Source organism: Corvus cornix, chromosome 2 (assembly GCF_000738735.6).
Source record: "Corvus cornix cornix isolate S_Up_H32 chromosome 2, ASM73873v5, whole genome shotgun sequence".
NCBI lineage: Eukaryota > Metazoa > Chordata > Aves > Passeriformes > Corvidae > Corvus > Corvus cornix.
The window spans coordinates 113,837,909-113,854,870 of NC_046333.1; the positions used below are offsets into that span (position 1 = coordinate 113,837,909).

Below are 16,962 nucleotides of genomic sequence, written 5' to 3' on the forward strand. Positions count from 1 at the left end.
CTGCTGGAATGAGTACCTAAAAGAGCACCACTACCAGGATAAGAGTACCGAGACCCAGACTAATCCCCACTTGCTGTTATGCTGAAGAGTAAATAAAGGCAACATCTTCCCTACCCAATTTTTCAAGAAATCCACAGGGCCACCAGAATGCTTTAATCTTTGGTTGAGTATTGTAACAGAGTGTTTAGTTGAATTATTTCGTTTGAGAACCACAACTTAAATTCAGGCAATTCTTCTGATTATAATTAATTCTGTTTTCTAGGTTTCAACCAAAAATCAGTAGAAGCAACAAAGTATGTTTTATCTAATGCAGAAATTAACTGGTGAAGTGTTTAGGATCAATTTCAAGACTTTGCATCCTACTGTCGTAATTCTGCTCATCTGAATGAGCAAAATTTGACAAGGGTCTGTTGTCTTAAGTGGTCTTTGGACTTACCTCTAAAGAACAAAAGTTCTCAGGAAATGCAGGGTTCTTTCCATTCTCTAAAACCCTGTGGTAGAAGGAAATAAGTCATCAAAGTCCTCTACTGCCATGTGTCTGAAACTCTGTAAAAGGGACTCCCTTACAGGTTTCAATCACCATAAAAATCAACCTCAGACCAATAAAAATGATCCTTAAAAGTAAAATTCCACAAACTCATACACTGTAACCGCAGATAAACACTTTCACAACAAGGAACTGTTACCTTATTTACCAAAACTAGTAACCAAGACCATTATCTTAATGCATACACAGCTAAAACATCAGTGAAGCTATTAGATTAAGACACACTTCAAGATTTCAGTTTTAAAACTTATAATTGGAGCAGTTAACTTCACTGTAAAGGAGACTGATATTTCAATTTGTCTCCTGTCAGTAGACAGCCAATTATTCCATAATTCTTTAATATCGGTCATTTTTGGTGACTGCATCCTTTGGATATTTGTCCACACAGTTCACGACTTATTTCCTACGTAAACATACTTATTTCACCAGCATAATACAGAAAAAGTTATTTTGTTAGTCACAGCTTAATGACTTTCTTCAGTATTACTTTCACCATTTCTCTCTGATATTACAAGTAGGTTTGGAGAAGTCAAGTGACAGAATTTACCATCACAAAACGTACTGAGAAGTGACATAAACCACCACAGTCAGGGAGTCAAACCATGGTATAAGTGTTAACTTCCACTAGCTTGATTCCAAATCACCCAACTCTTTTCTGTCAGATCAATTTTTTAAAAGCTTGATCTAAAGTTCAGTTACAAAGGGCAAACAAAATGCTAGAGTAGCATTTAGAAAGATCTGCCTTAGAGTAGATCTTTCATTATACCGATAAACTAAAACCTACTCCATACTACCCAGCTCAATTACTTTAAAAGATTGAGACTGATCACTAACCTGAGTTACAGAGAAATTTGGACTTCTTTGGAGGAGCCACAAGTGTGTCTGACTATTAGACAAATTGTGGATACAATATTGCTGCTAGCAGGAATTTTTCTTGTTTCTTTCCAGTCCCGTGAGCTACTTTTCTCTCTCACAGAAGATATTAGCAGTGTTCTATAAACTATGAACACCTGCGACCTTGCAAAGCTTTGTTTATGCTACAGTAGAAAAATATTTTGACAACAGATGTTTTAGGATTTTAGCCAATCACCCCAAGGGGTGGCTGATCCTTTGACCAATTAGACTATGAAGAAAAATGTCTATAAAAGAGTTTGTAAAATAATTAAATAAATCAATCTTGCTGCACAATTTCTGCCTGTTGGATCTCTCTTCTCCTCCCTGCCACTGAGGCATACCGTAACAGACAAATAATTTAGCCAAAATTAATTTGGCCACACAATTGTTTCAAACACTACACACCTTGAAGAATATTCGTATTTTAAAGTAACTCTTTCCAGAGAGTCTCAAAGCAATTTTCTAGTAGAAAAGAGCATTTCTCTAAATAGTAGATCCACAGCTTTCAGGAAGCATGACTATACTTCTTGGCTTAAATATCTGAAGTGTTTGAAACTAAACCAAGAATCTATGACTATGTACTATGACTACAACTGTGGTTTTACACAACCAAATGAAATGACCACACAGTTTCTCATCCTCATTTCCACTTCTCAAAGAAGAACTGACAGGAACTGACAGTTTGATCATGACAGCAGCAGCATCCCATGAGATGTGAAACATACCCACTAACAAAAGTCCAAGTTTTCAATATCCCTCTGGGACAAATGACGTGGGAACTTCAGTTATATCACTAAAAAAAGAATAATAAATAATCCTTTCCTAAAGGCTAAACTACCAGGAATCATTTTAAGCAGTGGTGTTACAAGACCACAAGATTAGACAAGACTGACATGACACCGCTTATTGCACAACATACTGTGTAGAGAACAGCTTGTCTTCTCAGCTGGTGTGCATGAAACTTTTTGCACACATTGTGTGCACCTCACTGTCTACATACTGCAGCTCAAGGCCAGAACTGCTAAACTGCAAGAAAGATGGGAGACCAGGCTAGCTGTAAAAAGGCAACCTGGAACCCTTCAGGCAGAGATCTCAAAGGTAAGTTTTTAGCCCAAGGAAAACCAGAATACCAAGCCATAAAATTAAAACAGGCTTAGAAAGTTGATTTAACTGAGCTTTTTAAAAAACATATAAACACAGACATCATACTGCAAATGACAAAGCCTGTGGCAAGAATTTCAGTTTAGATGGTAAAGGAACGAGTTAAGGAACAGATGTAGCTTCTTTAAAGCTACCTAATCTTTATACTGTGAATTCAACATAATGAGATCACGGGTAGTGAACAGGAACAAGAAAATCTGTAATAGATGTTAAAATCACGAAAATAAAAAGAAATAGAAAATGGATGTATCTTGATATGACAAACACAGTACCATGGAAAACCAAACACAAGGTAAGTTCCCCACAGGAATGATTTTTGGTTGGGAGTTATGAAATCTAAAAAAAGGCTACCTGTAAGTCAAAGAAATTAGTTTTACCGGGGGAAAAATGGCTGCTTTTACATATACTTATACCCTACAAATATATATGCAACAGGCCATAAGAATGCCAGGACCTCCACTAAGAACTAAAACACAACTTCTAGTTATACCTGAGTAGTAACAGCAGATTATGGGGGGAAAAAAAATGCAGAAAGCAAAAGCATAGTTTAAGTCAATAATGATCAAGTTTAGACAGAGAAAAAATGATGGAGAGGCCACAATGGCACAGATTCATAAAAATACTTGCTAAAGGAAGCTCTAGAACTACTTTCATTGTGAAGAAAAAAATTAGAACCCATATATCACTGTATGTTTACAATTTCTTATCAAGTCTGATTTTACAGATCATATCCTATAGCCTCTGGGCAGAGCAGATACCAGCTTAAATAAAAAGCAATAGCTACCAAATATTCTCCCCTATTTTTACAAAGTTACACATCACTACTTCTTGTTGTTCATGAGCAATAATTTAGAATGAAACCTTTATTTTCCTACTACTCAACATTATCATCGTGTAGTAGCACCTGTAATAGTAGTAAATATTAAGTAATCAAATTTAATTAATTAAAATACTCTAAATAATTACCACAGGCAAAAACCTCTCCATTATCAAGTACTGCCATTCTGCTTTTCTGGTGAAGCAGGTTACCATTTCTCTAGAATTAATAAAAAGACAAAGCTTGGATTTTTAATGTCTATTTTGCAGAAACTCTCCCATACAGTACTGTCAGTGTGGCTTTGGATGCATCAATCACACAACTACAGAGGTTCAGAGCCTTTCTAGCTCTCTCCAGATCTTAACTGATTCTGAAAAGGATTAATATCCCATGTTCTTTCCTCCTCCCAGGCAAGAGGCTTATGGTGTACCTTGGAGACGATTAATGCTTTAACCACGTTCCCAGTCCTCCCTCAATATGCTTCAAGCAGGCATCAAGAAAAACTACCTCAGTACAATACTGCACTACTTCTTTATCCAGTTTTCACACCTTGGTACATCTAAAAATCACAACAGAATATTTACTAGTCTTTCATCACATATGACAGATTTGTCAGTCCCCTGACATCCCAGAGAAGTACTCAGTTCATTTTCACAGCCTAACACAGAGCCTATGGCTTTAGAACATTTAAAATCTTGGATAAAATTAACTGTGCATGCAAAGGTGAATCAGATTTACGAATATTACTACCTATTTAATCTTTAAATAAATTTCCAAGTTTTTCATGAGAAAACAAATACCATCACTATAGCCATTTTACAAGCAGGGAAGAACTGTCAAAAGTGGGGAACAAATAATAATCTTCCTGAAAATAATCTGCAGGCTATAATAAAACCTCCATTTTACTTGGATCCATGTTTAAAGAGAATTCCTCCCCCTGCTTCCCCCAGTCCTGCACTAATACTAATAGGTGACATTAAGTATGGAAAGATTTATTTTCTTCTTGCAAATCAAACTCAAGATCACTCTCTCTATATAAACTTTCCAGTCTGTAGCGTAATATTAATAGTATTACAGACCTGCCACCAGAATGAGCCAGTAAAGATCTAAATAACATATTTAAAAGCATAAACACTACAATAAACTTGCATGCTCTGCATATTAATACAATCATCAGAATCAAAGGGGGAAGATTAGCCAGTACCAACAATTCTTTTCAAGTCTAAATAGGAGTATTTTTTATAAAACCCCTGGAATAAAAAAAGCTTACTCCAGAGGGATTAAATAAGTTCCATCATTGTATAGTAATTTTACCAAACTGAAAGCCAAATTAAGAATCTAAGACCAGAAAACAGGGCATGGAATAGAGAAACCAGATAAAATAACGGTGAGAAACGAGACTACCATCACCTTTCCCTTCCATAACCCTCAACAAAACACAAAGACTATAGCAATTACTACAGTCTCCCTTCATATCAAATCAATGTTAAGTATTTAGAAGCAATCAGTCTTGCTTACTTTTATAACCTCCTCTTAATACTTCACAAAAAATGGCTTTAAAGTACTTTCAGTTTCAGCTGGTAAAATCAGAACCCTCACACTCTTCACAGAGCACAACTGAAAACCTCCTACTCCTTAGCTGAATTCACATTGATATCCACTCTTCTCTATATGACAGTCATATGATTCACAGACACCTAATAACTCAGGGTCCTATTTACAAAGTCAGCTGTAACTGTCAACAGGTGGGGGAGAGAGAAAAAGTCTACTGGACTCAATTCTTGCCTTAAATCAGACAGTACATCAAGGTCATAGTATTCTGGAGAACTTCCTCCCTTCTGACAGGCCAGAACGCCAAGAAAGAAACCAAAATCCCTGTTCTACATCCAACACTTAACATTTTTCTCTGAATTCTACTGTACAGTATTAAACCCCAGCCACTTCAAGTGCTACATGTTCTTCTGGACTGCATTAAAGTTGTCACTGAAATGAAGAAATTTTATTACCAGACAAAAAATGTATCACTATTCATTTTGTGTGAAGTGCTCCACATAAGTATTCTGCTGCCAGCCAACGGAAGCTTAAAAAATCTTTAGAGATATGAAAAATATTTAATCCATTTAAATGTAAAATTTGAAAAGACTATTAGGAGAGTTTTTAACAAAGAAACACAATCAGTCCAGCTACTGAAGGCATTGTCAGTGTCATGAACATGCATCTGGTTTTTACTGCATGCATACTTGGTATCTTACTGGCCATCTTGCAGGGAGCGAGTTTTCCCTATCAAAACAACACAGAAATAACCAAATTGGAATTCTGATCACTTTGCAAGTAAATATATGCAATATGCAAGGAAAAGGCAGTATTCAATAATAGGCAACCTGAATTTTAGGAAGAAGTTTCGTTTTATTAATTCCTCACCAGTTGTTTAGACATATATCATGAAACAGAAGTTTGGCACGGTGCTTTTAAGAATTATACCGTTAAATTTTCTACTTGAGTTAACAACATTTCCAAAGTTACTTTTCTCACTTCCAGTTGAGGTAGACTGAGGACACTGAAAATAAGGCAGTGCACTGAAGCATGGTCCAAAGCAACCCGATTGCTTTTGTTTTGCAAATGCTGCAAACATATACATCCAAAAGATGTCTTACACTACAGTTTTGAAAGAAGCTCTGAACATGCTGAAGAAGCAAGCACATTTCAAAATTTACCTTGAAACTCTGAGACAAAGCCTCTGAAGAATACATCACCACTAATACACCATTCTTACTGCCTTTTGAAGAAACTATTTCGTATTTTACATCAAGCTGTCCCTCTGACATATTTTCCTTTGGTGTGCAAATACAGTAACAATCTACTTACCACAGCAAGCTGTGTTCGTGATGCTACTGTATGAAACACTGCAGGCATCATAAGAGATTCTTCTACTTTCAATTCCATCTCATTCTCTGCTGAAAATGTGGTTTTGGGGATAGCTGGTGGACGTTCACACAAGATCATTTCTTTGTTGAATAAAAAAATTGGGTTGGTGTCCTACACTCAAAAAGGAAAGGAAACCAAACACTGAGTAAAGGCAACTCACTGTTGAACCATCAATGATTTCCTCATGTGGGTAACATGTCTTGAGAACAAGTTAAAATCTACATTTATAAGCTGACTATATAAACATTGTTTCTCAAATCAAAGAAATCCAGCAAGCAACACACTACAGAAAAATACTTAAAAATCCCTTAGTAATAAATCTTTTTCTTCCCCTATAAATGACAGTTTAGGCTAAGAATGCAGCATGCACTTACTGTTCCAGCACTGTAACTACACACTCTTCTGTCTGGTGCCATACACTCTCCTCCATTGACAACCAGTACTTGGTGCTGAATGGCAATCTTGTACTTTGTTTGAATTGCATGTTTCAGATCAGCCACACTAAAAAAAAAAAAAAAAAAAAAAAAAAAAAAAAAAAAAAAAAGGGAAGAGAAGATGATGCTATCAGATTACTTTTCTCTCTCATTTTAGGTATTTCTGTAAGAGACACAGGTGACCTGTCTGTGTCAGAGTAGAACATTTTTAAAAGAAACATTTTCATTCTGCACAATGACATATTTCTAAAGTGCTGTAATGTGTTGCATTCTGGATATGCAGCTAATAAGCTACCAGCTAAAAGAAAACAGCCTCTGCATTGCTGATAAGTCACCAGCAACATTTCTTCCAAGATCTGTTACCATGCTGAAATTCTGGATTAAGTCACACCAAGCATTTAGGGTAACAGCTGTAGAAGTCATATTGTGTTTGTTGAATTTATACTTTATGACCAAACAGCTGACTTGCTAAAGCCCTAGAAGACAAGACTATTAACACTTCGTTATGCATAAGCACAATTTCACCTAATAAACTCTGGCTGATTTACTGTACATGAAATGCAGTAAAGGACTTACAATAACAGGAAACTTAACAATCGATATACCTGCAACAAATTAATATAAACATCACAGACTTTAACATAGAAACAGTATATCAATAGACCATCCCTGGTTTTAATTCAACAGCCTTAAACATTCAATTCTAGCTGACATCTTCACTTTACTGCCTATTTTAGGCAGTTCTAGACTGTGTCATTAACACACGTAAACAGCAAAGTAAATGAGAATTTACTAATCTGATCCAGTTACTGACACCAGCTAACATAACACACTGTGGTAGCACCTGTGCAAAGGCAGAAAAAAAGCTTCTGAGTATGAATTGAATAATATAAGCATCAATAGTTTTGATGTAACTAGCAGGAAATTTAACAGTGTTACTGTTACTTGAAAAAGATCATAAAGATCTGTTATTTAAAGCAACCATGATTCAGCATGACATCATAAATTCTGTGATTCATTACAAACCTCTCACAAGCACAAGCTTGTACTTGCTAGCTGTGTTACAGTAACCATTCACCTATCACCTCCACAGTCTTTAGGAAGGTAGCTTGGCCTGTCCATGTACAAAGAGACAGGCGAAGAACCCAAGAAAGTTAGAACTAGAAAGAGCAAGTCTGTATGTACAGATATACAGAATAAGCAGTTAAACTGTTCGACTGAAGAGTCTTTGATTTTGTGTGGTTCAGTTGTTGGACAGCTTCCAAAAAAGAACCCAACTGAGCAAAAAGTGGGCCCATAACAGATTATTAGGAGCCTGGCATCGCAGCTTTGATGCTGCACCTCACTCACCATGATTTAGAAATGTAATGTCTAAATGTATCAGACAGCTTATAGGGGTGTGGGCACATATATAAAGGACACAGTAGAAACAGAATGGCTGAAATACTATTTCATGCTCAGTAATACCCTGACTTTCATCTAGCTTTAGAGAAGAGCACACTAAAACACTCTAGTCTTTTTCACTCATGAAAATTACAAACAGGAGTTCAGGAGAAAGGAAACAATGGATTTGAGAACAAAATCCATGGTAGAAATCTTTTATGCCCAATTACTTGCAACATATTCATCACTGATAGAATATGAAAACAGCAGGTGAGCTTGGCTCTTGCTACCCCCAAGATGTCTTGCACATGAGAATAATGAAAAAGAATACAATACAAACCTCTCTAAAAGCATCTGTACATTTGCAAGATGCTTTTAGTATGCAGTGAAAAAAAAAAATACAAACAGTAAACTTGTTGGGACTTCAGCATGATCCTCTAACACTGATCACGCTTCAGGTAGTTGGGCACTCAGGAGTTCATATTTTACAAATAAAATCATCTAAAACAGTCTGGAGCCTTACAACATAGGACAGAATCCACTTCTACCCATCTAAAACATGCGACAAAAACCTTCATGCCAATTCTTTAGGATCCAATCTAAAAACATTCCAGAGCACACATTTTCTTCAGGATGAGTGTACTGACAAGAGAAAGAACAACCTGCAGAACTTCCTCTATGATGCCAGACAGTAAAAAATAAACCATTTATAGAGAAATCCCAAATAAAAACACTATTCAATAAAAGGGCACAAAAGATCTGAAGTCATTCTGACAGTTCTTTCAAAAAGCACCAAACACAACACCAGATTCAACAGGAGCAGGTCAGCCTCTGCCACTGACCCAGAAAGTAAATAACTTCTCTACTCTTTCATGGAATTGCACACACAGTCACCTGGCAAGGCATTGAAAATGCTAATCACAAAAAAAATGAAGAAAACAACCACCAAAATTCACTCAAATACAGGATAACCTAGAAGAAAACTGCACTGACATACTAAAAAAACCAACCTAATATCTGTCAAATATTTAATATATAACAAATATACATACTTTTTAAATTTAAACAATATACAATTAATTGACTCTCTTACTTTTGTACAGCAAGTTCAGTATCAAACGTAAGGGTAGTTCCAGTGTTGACCAAAAATACATATAGCTTCATGATGATTTCTTTAGATCTCTGAAGTTTGTAACTTCCACTGCTAAAATCATTTAGAAACTGAAACAAAAATTTCAAGCGTTAGTTTCACAGGAATCATGAAAAAGACAAGACACATGCTTTTGAAAACACACTTTCAGATATATAGTGGGTGAATACATCAGTGCTCACATTCCACAGTTCTTTATTCACTTCCAAAGACAGAGATGTTGTTCCTCTAGCCAGAAACATGAGCAGGGTAAGTCTCTGCATGTACAGACAGTTAGGAGAACATGTGAGAATATACACTGAGAAGAATAAAAGAAACTAAATTAGAAAAAAATAAGAAAATATGACTTCCAATTGCAGAAGCCATCATCCCAGATCATTACCTGGCTTTTCTCAACTATGAAATACCTTTTTAAAGCCCCAGATAGTAATTTCCAGACATCTTTTCTAGATTTTACAAACAGCAGCACAATCTATTAATTCCTCAACTTACAGCCACTAAGTCTATCTGCTCACTACTATCCCTGTCCATACTTTTTCACTCAGAAATTAAATCATTGGCAACAACCCAAAAAAAAAAAAAAAAACCAAAGAAAAGAAAGAAGGCAAAATTCCTTTTTGTATTTCTCTACAGTAAGTAATAGCTTTAAATTTTTTTTTTCCTGTTATCAGCATTAGCTAAATCAGTAGCTCCTTTCTTTGTTACTGATAGCAAATATGAAGCATTCAAGCAAGAACGTGCAGGTCAACACACATTTTCAGTCCTGTGCCCTACAAGACCATGGACGAGTGACTCTATGCACGTGTTTTTCCAGTGTATGTGACAGATGAAAAATATTAACCTGCCTCATAAAACACTGAGACTTAATTTGAGATTTTATCACTTAAGTACTCCATAATTCTGAGCCTTTTTCTCTTCTCCTCCTTAGGAGCTAGGAAGCTTATGAGTAATTTCCACCACACTACCAAAGCTGCTGCAGAAATACAACTAGCACTGCAGTCACTAATAACCTGAATTTTTTGTGGAAGGAATGATGAAAAGTTAAGCTGTAAGTTTTAGCCACTAAGCAATATTCTTATATCATTGTAAAAATGACTTTTTTGGATTAAATTACTACACAGGTAATATAAGTTGTCCGTCTTTCTTTGTAGTATTAATAAGACACACATACAGGGTCTACACAGCTAATCATATTACTCGAACATTAGTCTGAATTTGCATTTATGTCTTTGCCTACACATAGAAAAATTTACAAACCACAGAGAAAAATAACAAACACCCCATTAATATGAGTAGGGGGGAGAGGTTTTATCAGAATATTTATTCCAGAAAGTCGTAAGAGTTTTCTTACAAGAGAGCAGCTACCCTCACACTTTTCAAGCATTCATTATAGTCCTAGTTAAATCATTCATTTCCACAACAAGGCTTCAGAAACAGAACTACATCAAATAAAAAAGGACCAGTTAAATAATTTGATCTGAAGAGTTTTGTTGTCCTTGCACCTGAACTCTACTGTACTCAGTGGCACCAGCTTCCTTTTGTATCAGAAAAAGGAGAATATACTCTATAAACTAAATTATTAGATAGATAAAAACTGCTGAACACCAAGAACAAGCTAAAAGTTCCTTATTTTATTAATAAATTCTCTCTTTTACATCTAAACATAGTAAAAGGCTTATATAATACCTAGTTTTCATATGAACATTACTACCAAAGCTAAAGTGGTATTTGAGAGAGAATGTGCCCAACACATACATGAAGTAAAATTTTAATTAAGCATTTACCCATCCAAACCATAACACTAAACCTAACAAAAACACAGAAAGAAGAAACATTATTAAGATCAACAATATTTATAACAGCATCTGCCATACATCAGGAGTCTCTAACTTTTTAACTTCAGGCAAAGAAAGAATTACCTTCAGGCACTATACAGAGCTACCGCCTTCTTCAAATTCAAGAGGAGAGTAACTGCGCACATTCGCTTTACTTGATTTTTGGCAACAGAGTAGCATGGCTGTTCAAAGCCAGAGAAAATCTGCAAAGAAAGGATACAGAATGCAATTATTAGTAAAAAGTTATTATTAAAATGTCAGGGGTTTATGGCCATAATTGCATCTAATACAGAAATCAGTGTATGTTAATGCCAGAAGAATAATTATGTGGTAATTGTTTGGGGTTTTGTTAATTAATAATGCTATCCAGTCACAAGTCTGCCCAGAACTGCTATACATCTGAATACTTTCGCTCATCAATTTTGTTTAAAATAACTACTAATCATACTTTTGAGTGTTTACAAGGAGAGAAATTTAGTTCGCTATAAAGAAATGTTTGCTTTTCCATTAACCGAAATTATTTTTCAGAACTGATGCAGAATGTTGACGTGGCGATGCTGAGAGCAATAGAGAAAGTCTTAACAAGGCAATTTATCTATGAAACTCCAGCATTAAAAGACATACACGCTACTGCCGTTGAATGAAGAGTCCTATTCTGCAGCTGTCTCCCACAGATTCCTTCAGGAATCAGTATCACCTTCCTTACCTGAAACAAGGTAACCTATTTTGCTAAGCCATTCACCTACTTTCAAAACATGTGTTAGATTTATTTATTCTATTTTTTTTTTTTTTTTTTTTAAAATAACCTGAAGATTCCCAGCTGCTTGTCACTGCATCTTTGCCAGGGGCTTCTCTCCCAGAACTACTTTTTAAACTACAATGGAAACTACAACAACCAAAATGAGTCAGATCAGCAAAGGCGACCTTTTTAGGCTACCCTAGTTCATTTTAACTGTCTTCAGTTAAGTAGCAGTGCCAAAGGAGAAGGAGCCTTGGCAAAGAACATGCTGATGAGCTATTGGGCTCAGGGCAGTGAAGCCAGTGCACAAACTCCAAACTGCAAACAAACATTATTTCTATCATGTTAATGCCCTAGCAAGCTTCTGAGAAGATGATCGGGCACTATAAAGGGTGATAATCCATTACTAAAAATAGGCTTGCTGAAGCCTGAAAACCATTAGAACATGTAAACCATTTTATACAACCTATGCTACTACAGACAATCAAAAACACTCCATTCCATATTTGAAAACCTTGTAATAAAGGAAATAATCATTTTATGGTCATGGAACAGAAGAATTCTTTTCCTCCCTTTTGTCCCCTCCCTCTTCACTCCTATGCAAAATGCACACATAACATTTTATCAGAAGCAAAGGTACAATAAAAGGGAAATAACCAATGTGTTTAAGTGCTACCACAAGAAAAATTGTAATTAAAGTGTCCTCCTCCAGTTTAGCTATCAGCAGTCAACAGTTGTACTTGAGCAAAATGAATTTATGAATACTTCCTTTAGATCAAAGTAATGCACATTAACATGAAACTACTGAAACACTTCTGCCACAAACTAGGAACACAACACAATCTCTGTCTTGTAACTCCTTTGCAACCATTAAGAAGACAAAAAGCAAGTGTTGTTTCTCAACATTTCATCAAACAATGCTGGGGGAAAAGAACTACAATGACACAGGCAGGACAAATTTGTATTAGATTACTCTTTGGGAAAGGAAAAAAAAAAAAAAAGAATGTAGAATTCACAGAATTCCACAAAATTCACCCACTCTCAAGATTGTTACAAATTTCAGCGAACACTTTCAGGAAGAGAGGAATCATGTAAAGCAAGGTTCCATAGAATACATGCCTTGAACAACAGCCGCCCCTGCAAGATTCACTGATACCCAACAAAGACATACTGCAGCCCTCCCTCCCTTCAGCAGGAACTACATCAACTGCCTCTCTCCAGCTGTCCATCTTCACAACATTGGAAAAACATTAATTTTGAGAGCTCTCCCTAGTCTTGCATGTCTGGACAAAATCTGTCTGATTGTGTTCAAAGTGAAAGGTAAGTTACAGAGGGTATGTATACATGAAAACCTACCACAGTTACCTAAGTTTCTTTTCTTTCAAAGGTCAGGTTATTGCAGACTATTACAGGCAAGGTCAGCCACACATCACGAATTGGCCTTTGTTCCCAATATTCCAGAATATTGTTATCATCCAGCAGTAACACAAACTCTTAATGCAATCCTGGAGCAAAAGTCACACCATCAAGCTTCAACAGAATATATCCAAACACATTTTATTCTTCTTCTGTTTTTATTACCAGAACAGGCCATTAGGAGAATTTCAGGCTTTATTTATTTTTAGCTTTAAACTTTTATGGAGTGTTACAAGTTTCAAAGGTTTTTTTGCTGAAATTTTTTTAATTCATCTTAATAGAGGTTGAACAACTACACAATCTGACAGCTACTAAAGACAGAGCTGCTACCTATGTAATGAAAAAAGACAACAAATGACTAGTCCACCCCGATTATTTGTTTAAACTGTGTAACTTGCAGCACTAGATCCATGCTAGATCCTTCTCATTATGGGATAGAAGTCTCTCTGACCAACTGCCACGAATTATCAATAATTTAATTTTAAAAAATAGCTGAACATTTGAAACTTTCTGTAACAGCTGCCAGAGCAAACAGAATATAGTAGGCATAAATACAAGAAAATAAATGAGATTATAAAAATGTAAGAATGGCACAAAGTATAAAAAGTTTCCATAATTGAGAATAAGTATATTGTCACATTAGCTAATAAACCACCAAAATCAGCGATGAATACATTGTGCTGGTTGTAATATATATTTCACTGCTCTACACTGCATTTACATTGCAACGCAATTACTGCAATCTTTTTCTATATAATATAAACTCTTCAACAACCAACTACTTTTGAAGTCAGTGTTGATCAATACTTTCAACACGTTTACAAGTATTGAGATGTATCTCAGTTCAGAACACGCTCATTGTTACATCTCTAGAAGGAAACTAATATCTATTTATGGACCCTTCCTTTTCATCATTACAGCACAGGCATCACAGGTTTCACAGCACTCCACAAATAATCCTATGGGTACATTAACCATCCATTTCTGCCCTTAAGTGCAAAATCCCTGCTCCTAATTACCTAATGCTGACTGTTCCATTGTTTCATGGAACAACTTCAAGAACTTCACAAACTCAAACACTGAATCATGGCATTCAGAGGAGGACAAAGAAATCAACATTTATGCTGTTTGGGTTTAATAGGACATTCATCAACCTCACTTTAGTCTTTTAAGTTCCCTCTGTATTATCTTAATTGTTCACACTCATGCTTCTGACATCTCAATTCCCAGACTTCCTTTATAATCTGGATTACAAACTAAACTTGAGCAAAGATATTGACAAATTTTTCTTTAATACCATAGAATTTAAAATGAACCATGCCAAAGTAATGGCTTTCCTTTAAACTCAGTGGTGTAAAATGCCATCCACAACACCAACACAAACAGTATAAGGTACCTTGCTTCTTGTACCCAGGGAAGAGCAGGGAAGTGCTGCTCCACATCTGTATGCTAAGTGTGATACTTATCAACGCTTCACCTGCCAGGTCAGATAGAACCAAGAGGCCCAAACTCTTTTTGTCCTGTGTGTATCTCCAAGTCAAAAAAAGACTGAAAGTAGACAGAACTAGCTAAACTATCAGATCAAGGCAAGTCTGTTCACACAGTGCCTGCATTTTCACACTGCTATTAGACATTCACATAGCTCTGTGGGATCATCACCTGTGCGCTGCTGATACAGAAGTTTCACTTCCCTTAGTGCAGAGGCACTGAGGCTACACTACAGGTAACAGCGTCTCCAATATGAGTCATAAATGTTACCCCCAATTACCACGGTCAGGAGTCTTACAGGACACCACCAGAATTTCTGCCTGTCGAAAGGGCAATTCATCTGAGGCAAAGGCTGACAAGCCTGTGACATGCTTAAAAAGACTCAAGTGCTATTCCTCATTCACTGAGTATCTTATCTGGGTAGCATCTCCCCTCAAGGCTAATATACCTTTATTACCTCTCGAGCTGGAGTCAACTTCAGAGCACATTAGCATGTTATTAAATGGTGCTTCATTTCCATACCACAAATCTTAAGGTTTGCCTTTGAGATGCTGCAGTTCCTGTGATTTCACCTTTCAGAGCAGCATTTCCTGCTTCACCTCAACTTAGGCATATGTATAATAGACAAAGGTACAAGACCAGTGCAGAATATTCCCTACAATTAATTTTGTTTTCTTCTCTAAACCTGCCTTCTACATCCACTTCCTTTGTTTTTATTTTCAAGTGTCCCTTTCAAAAAATGCTCTTTTGCTCCAACTTGCAGACCCCAAAAGCTGAGTATTTTATAGCACATAAATCAAAGGAAAATGAAAATAGAAACTGAAGCTGAATTTAATGCAACTAACACCTTTCTTCACATTAGTTGTAAGATCGTCTCCAAAAGCAGGCTTCGAGAAGCTTTCTTCAATACTGCATCCAATGCATCTAACCAGAAATACCTAAATTTTGCGAAACATTACTACTACCACCATCAGAAGAATAGAAATAATGACCCCATTGTAAGGGCACACATTCTTTAGTAACGCTTTATGCAACAGAAATGGCTATGTTTCTAAAATACATATGCAAATGCATACCATTTTCTGGATAGCCAACTGTTGAAAGGAAATATGTTTTAAAAGGCACTCTAAAAACTTAAAAGAAAAACTAAAAAATAATAATTAGGAAAAAAACCTAAGCTGTGTGATGAGTGAGCTCCTCCTGACCCAGTTGCAGAGAATAATTTAATTCCCCTACTCCTCCAAAATAAATTTACCAAGAAGACCACATTTAATCACAGAGATATATTACTGCAGGTAGAGATCCTATCTCCCATTACCACCTTATATCAAAGCCTATAAACCTCATGTTCAAGCCACACTGTAGTCTTAAAGAAAGGCTGTCAATCCCTGACATCTGTAAGGTGCCATCTGGAGCTCTATTTATACTGTGTTGAGATGTGCATCAGGCACAGAGGCGGTTACTTAATTACAGCATCTCCAACAGTCACTGTGATCCTAACAGCTCTCAAACTCAGCTGCTGGTCAGCTTTTCCACTCAACCCAAGAGCCGAGCTGCAATCCCACAGAGCAACCAGGACACATTCCTAAGCTTCTACTTCTCCATTCACTAAAGAGGAATTTCAAAAGTCACTAATTCAGTATTTCATAGTCTAAGAGGCTTTTCCCCCCTTCCCCTCCTTTAAGATGAATAATTTTATATAATACTAACCTAGTATTTCAGTTACATACAGCCATCATATTCAGAGTTGCTCCTACAACTCTGAATTACATGGAAGCTCCTCATTCAGCTAAGTAGGTGCTGCAATGCCTTCAGAGATCCTCAACAACATCAAGGGCAAAAGAGCAGATCAAAAGCAAATGCATCTGGGTAGGCAAGAAAACACTGTGCATGAAAGAGTAGCTTTGAAATCGGTGTGGCCCAAAACAATGCAGCTTCTCACAAGTTCAGACAAAATTTACACTGTGAATTCTAGGAATGCGATAGTTTCAAACATGTTCATGAGACAACAAGCACATTTTCAGGCACTGTGTCATGATTCCATATGGACATGATTATAAAGCTTCAGATCTGATGGTTAGCATCTATTTACATTGCTGTTTTCACTGATTTGAGGAGCTGCCAAAACACAATCCAAGTAACAGATCAGACAAAAGTTCTCCTCTTCCAACAG

The 16,962-nt window shown here is 36.3% G+C and overlaps 1 protein-coding gene across 2 annotated transcripts in view; it reads right to left on the reverse strand.

Annotated features, from left to right (window-relative positions):
• The window catches only part of RB1CC1 (RB1 inducible coiled-coil 1), a 68,646-nt gene that overhangs the window by 44,330 nt on the left and 7,354 nt on the right, over window positions 1-16,962 (reverse strand). For both annotated transcript variants that reach the window (XM_039548477.1, XM_039548476.1), the window contains exons 2-5: window positions 11,231-11,349; window positions 9,255-9,382; window positions 6,719-6,845; window positions 6,285-6,455 (exon numbers count right to left, since the gene is read on the reverse strand). In XM_039548477.1, coding sequence (XP_039404411.1) covers window positions 6,285-6,455; window positions 6,719-6,845; window positions 9,255-9,325 — 369 coding nt within the window. In that variant the 5' untranslated portion in view covers window positions 9,326-9,382; window positions 11,231-11,349. The remainder of the gene's footprint in view (window positions 1-6,284; window positions 6,456-6,718; window positions 6,846-9,254; window positions 9,383-11,230; window positions 11,350-16,962) is intronic.